General features: G+C 29.0%; 1 protein-coding gene across 2 annotated transcripts; it reads right to left on the minus strand.

Annotated features, from left to right (window-relative positions):
* Nucleotides 1-1,769: 1,769 nt before the first annotated feature.
* LOC119681572 (AN1-type zinc finger protein 6-like) lies at nucleotides 1,770-3,866 on the minus strand. 2 transcript variants are annotated; one of them, XM_038094809.1, is made up of 4 exons: nucleotides 3,847-3,866; nucleotides 3,479-3,566; nucleotides 2,640-2,702; nucleotides 1,770-2,545 (listed from the first exon to the last, which is right to left on the minus strand). In XM_038094809.1, exon 4 carries the CDS (start codon nucleotides 2,541-2,543, stop codon nucleotides 1,926-1,928), a length of 618 nt encoding a protein of 205 aa, XP_037950737.1. In that variant the 5' UTR covers nucleotides 2,544-2,545; nucleotides 2,640-2,702; nucleotides 3,479-3,566; nucleotides 3,847-3,866; the 3' UTR covers nucleotides 1,770-1,925. The 2 variants fall into 2 exon arrangements, with proteins under 2 accessions (XP_037950737.1, XP_037950738.1); XM_038094810.1 differs by lacking the exon at nucleotides 3,847-3,866 and adding an exon at nucleotides 3,629-3,651.
* Nucleotides 3,867-5,354: the final 1,488 nt, after the last annotated feature.

Below are 5,354 nucleotides of genomic sequence, written 5' to 3' on the forward strand. Positions count from 1 at the left end.
TAACGCACTTACTTTTTTGACTCTTTTTGATTTATAGCTCTCACCCATCGACGTAGTGAGGTCCCTTCACCACTCCATTATTTTAAAGAACTCTTCTTCTCATGTAAGTGTTCTTTGTACTGTAAGTGCTTTCATATTTCATGCTATATAGATCTACACGGATTGCAACAACGAGGAATACTCACTGCTATTTCTGGTACCAATAGCGGCAAACAGTTATCCTACATAGTTTCTGTATATAATCCTATTATATTATTTTTGTTAACATCTTGTCATCGTTTTATGCGATTGTTTTTAACCGTTATTTCTATTATAACTCCATGTGCTATACTACACAAATAAAGTAAAAGATATGCGATCATTCTATCTTTTTATCTTTGCAAGTCTAGTCAGGAAACATTCTATTAAACATTAAACTCACTTCATGTATAATACTGGACAAAAGTTTAAAATTCGATTTAGCTGGTGGTTTGTTGATTTCTTATCATATAATCCATAAATCCATCATCTCCGCATTGTGAATGCATCTATACTGCTAAGGAGTTTAAACATCAGTGTTTGTATTAACCCATAGGTTTCCTCATATCTTTTGGAAGTCTTTTCTGTAGATGGATAAAAACTATGCAACACTATTTCCTTTATTTCTTTTCCAACAAAGTGTACAGTGAAATCGTTCAGGCGAATATAATAGAAGAGTTCACTTTCTATGAATATTTTTAGGTGCAAACCTCGCCAATGAACAGGCGTACAATGCAATTATAGAAAATAAATATCAGAAAATTTAAAAAGAACCGGGAATTGTTTTAATGAAACAATTTCTTAGTTTGGAATAAAATATCAAAAATATTTGCAAAAGTTCAGCTGACAGTCAGTTAAGATTGATTGGATGATTTCACACGAATCAAAACTGGTTTCGGTTAAACTTACGAAACTCATCTATGTTTTGATCTATGATTTTACTTGTGCAAAGATTTGTAACTACTTCTATTGGTGTTTTGAATATTAAAAAATCGAGTCTCATGATCACTTATACTTGTATACTTACATTTAGATTTTTAAATGGTTTGAATTCTAAGAAAAGGAAGGACCTGGTCCCTTCCTTTTCCCATTTCCCACATAGATTCCCATATGTGTGGAATAACTGAACAAGTGAACGTGTTCTTGTACAATAATAATGTATTATAATACATAATTATAATCAATATATTTATTATAATATATAATTTATTATAATATATTATTTATTATTCATTGTAACTACTTGGAATTTATTGTTTATTATTAAATCTATAAAATTACAATTTATATAATTTTATTATATATTTTTATAAATAACAAAAATATATTATAAGTATTATAATATTTGTATTTTATTAATGAAAATATTAATGAAAATAACATTGGATTTAGGTGATTCTAAGATAATTAAACAAATACACATTCTTTCTTCGTTTTCTCCTCGTTAAACTTTTGTACCATATACCCCATTTTTAACCAAAGTTCATTTATATGAATTCAGTCTGATAAATTTACCCAGTCCTGCTCCGCTCTAAAAATTAATCTTTAGAGAAATAGAGAAAAAATGTAAGATTATTTTGCATTAAACCATTTATTATTACCATTCTTTACTCTAGATGTTTTTATATAGCAATGATCTATCTTATATTTTAGGATACTTTTTTATTATGCATAAAAAAAATCACATTTGCAATTACTATAATTTAAAAATTTATTATAAAGTATTAGAAAGAAATACCGTGCAAGAAAAATTTTGATGAAAAAAAACGAAAAAAAAAATTTTGATTATGAAAAATAAACCGAAATAAATTTATAACCTTAGTGCTAATAGAAACGCATCCAAATCTTTAGGTATTTTATAAGAAAAAAATTGTTGTATTAAAGCACTAAATAATTTCTACCAATACTTAAATTTTTTCAATCTTCTCTTTAACAACTTGTGGATTATCTCGACGTATTTGCTCAGCACCCATCTCACGATAATTGAATGTACAACTATGAGTATTTGAATATCTATGAGCTGCGCAAAATATTAGTCCACATCTACATTCAAACCCTGTAAGACCTACTTTTCGTCCACATTTTGCGCATCGAATCTTTTTTTTGACCGGTTTATCCGCCTCATGGGAACTACCATCATTTTGATTAGAACCAGATGCTACAGGATCTGAACCAGAAGCGTTATCATTTGGATTTGTAGAGGGTTCAATGGAATTTGGTTCGGCATTTACTTCAGACTTAGATGCAGATGGTTTAGGGTCTGTTTCTGACGGTAACAGTAATTGTGATTCTTCGTTAGTTGAAGCAGCAACATTTTTCATTGTCTTACTATTACCCTTTAGCATGCTTTCATTAGATGGCCCAACTGTATTTTTACTAAGAACTAATCGCTTCTTCTTGCCATTTTGTGCTGTGAGCTTAAAACATACTGAGCATAGACCATCTGTATTTATGGAACCGTAGAATCCACATCCAAAACGACAGAAAGGTTTATTGTCTGATTTTTTTTCGTCCTCTTCACCCATTTCTTTTTTTTTTTTATTAGATTGCATTAATTTGAAGAAAAAAAATATTTTAATAGTTTCTTTTCTTTCGATTTTAACACATATTAATATGGTTACCTTGAAAAATTGGCGGTTTCTATTTCATTGAATAAGACTCTGCACAATGTTTTGAATGGTGGTCTATAATAGATTTTAATATGAAAAGATATGTTTCTAAAAAAATTTGTTTAAAAAAAATTAGTTATTGAAAACAGAAAGGCAGCTAGTGTTTTTCACAATATAGATTTACGTAATGTGAAATTATAAAATTTTAAATAATTTACTATTATAAAATGCTTAGATTAATGGAATATTTTAACTAAAATATGAACAATATAAAAATATTTTTTATATTATTGTTCTTTGACAGAATTTTAGTTTCAAATAGACATACTTGGTAACATTTGGTTTTTGAAAATGACGTTATCATTTCACCGAGCTATATCTGAATCGGGCCCGTAGCCAGATGGGGATTGAATGACTGAAACTGGACCCGATGAATTATATGTATACACTATCATAACTTCATAATAACTTTTTTTTTATATTATTGAAATATTTTAAAAGTCCTCCCGATATAGATATCTGGCTATGTGCGTGGTATGTATATCCCTGTATTACATACATATGTATTTTCATAGGTAAATGATGAAAATGTTAATAAATAAAAACAAAAATATGCTTGATATAAATAATAATAATATTAATAATAAGTAATTAAATAATTATTTAGTGTATGCAATTAGTAAATTCTAATAATTTATTATTATTAATAATAATAAATAATAAAATATTATTAATAATAAAATATTATTAATAATAAAAAATAATAAAATATTATTAATAAAAATAAATAATAAAATATTATTAATTAAAGTATGCAATTAATAAATTCTAATAATGTGCTTTGTACTTACCTTCTAATCCTCCAAGCTATAAAAGATTGGTCATCCGAAACTTATAAGCTAAATGGTCCGTTTTCGCTTGCGTCCGGATTACTTTAAACTAAATAAAGTAAACAAACATCACTATTAATAAAATGTGCAAATTTCAGTGAAACACATTACACAAATCGAATTTTATAAAAAGAGTTCACATATTAAATATTTATTTAAAACAATACGAAATAAGAAAACAATATCAAGCAATTTATTAAAGCAATTGAGAAATCTTTTTTGTTCCGAAAAAAGTTGGATGCGTTCTTCGTAAACAAAATATTTTTCTGAATTTATATGTTCACTATGTTATAAGTAATTTATATTTATTTTGAATTTAAATTTATTACAAGTTTGACAAATAAATCACCGCAATTTATTATAAAATATTCTCTTCAAAATGCAGGAATGGCGCAAAACACAAAACAATTCAACTAACGGAATATGTGGCGTATATTGACACAAATCAGGGATGTTCAATAAAAATAAGTTTGTCCAATACACACTGAATAAGATGGACAGCTAGATTGACGGAAATTGGGAGACAGATATTACTATCTCACTCAGATGCTGACCGGACATGAATACTTTTGTAAGTACCTGTATCGCATGGGATGGATGGATTTGCCGAACTGCATTTATGGCGAACGCGACTGTGACGACGCAGAGAACACCTTCTTTTACTGTAATAAATGGTTCACAAACAAAGAAGAGATGATAGAGCAAATTGGTCCTATAAATCCCGAAAAAATAGTTGAAAAGATGAAAGCGACCCCAGAGAGTTAGCGAACGATAGAGTTATATGTGATTCAAGTCCTCAAAAAAAAGAAATTAGAGAATGAAAAATATAATAAATAGAGTAGACACCAAGAAAATGCGGTGGAAAGTGGTGGTCTGGACGCAGATCGAAAATCATAAGAGCGTGGCTTGAAATGCCAACATAAGAGACCCTCCTTGAAGCAATGCGAAAGCGATTCCGAGGGGGAATAAGTCTCGCTGAAGAGGGGGTGTTTTAGTTTGTATACTACATATTTGATGGTGCATAAATCATTCCACCTCCTCACCACAAAAAAAAAACACACTGAACTAACACAGATTTATATCATGTGCAAAATGCCTTGTTATTGCAACTTATTGCAATATATACATATATTTGGAAATTAATGGAATTCTTTTTCGAACTACCTAAAGCATGAGATATGCACTAAATAATTGTTAAAATGAAATAACCTATTTAAACAAAATATTTTGTAAAAACTAAGAGCAAAAACATTTTATAGACATCCTGGTATAATAGTGTAAAATTCATATTAGGTCTGTTCCATTAGCTACTCTTAGTAAATATGAGTAACACTGTGTGTACACAAGCGCGTTCTACCAGTAAATTTTCGAGTAAATGAGAGCATCTGAGAGAATGTAACAGCCCTGTCGAAATTTGAAAATGCTACTCAGCCTTTACTTGAATATTTTATTTGAAGAAAAATTTGTGTTGATGTATAAATCAGCTGTTTATACAAAGTTGTTCTATGAAAATCTGTGTAAAGAGCGAAATTTGTCACTTTATTTGTGTTACGCTCTCAGTTTGTACTCTCAGTTTCTATAACTCGAATTTCTCTATATCTCGAAGCAAAATTTTTTTCCGTATCGATAGGCATATGGGGAAAGTGCATTCTGTAAGCCGAATTTTTGTTTTATATATAAATGCATTTTCCTGTTAGGGGAAGTCCCTCTTTCAAAACCAAATGTTTAACTTTTTTTTTTATGTTGCTTCTTTGTGCAAATGCCGGTCGCTGGCTGCGTGGTTTCAAATGAATAAAATAACTTCCAATGGTACTCTTTATGAAATTTATACATCAAG

This window comes from Teleopsis dalmanni, chromosome 2, assembly GCF_002237135.1.
Source record: "Teleopsis dalmanni isolate 2A chromosome 2, ASM223713v2, whole genome shotgun sequence".
NCBI lineage: Eukaryota > Metazoa > Arthropoda > Insecta > Diptera > Diopsidae > Teleopsis > Teleopsis dalmanni.

Excerpts from the sequence above, each read along its gene's own strand:
- LOC119681572 (XM_038094809.1), bottom strand. The coding sequence starts at position 2,543 with ATGGGTGAAGAGGACGAAAAAAAATCAGACAATAAACCTTTCTGTCGT.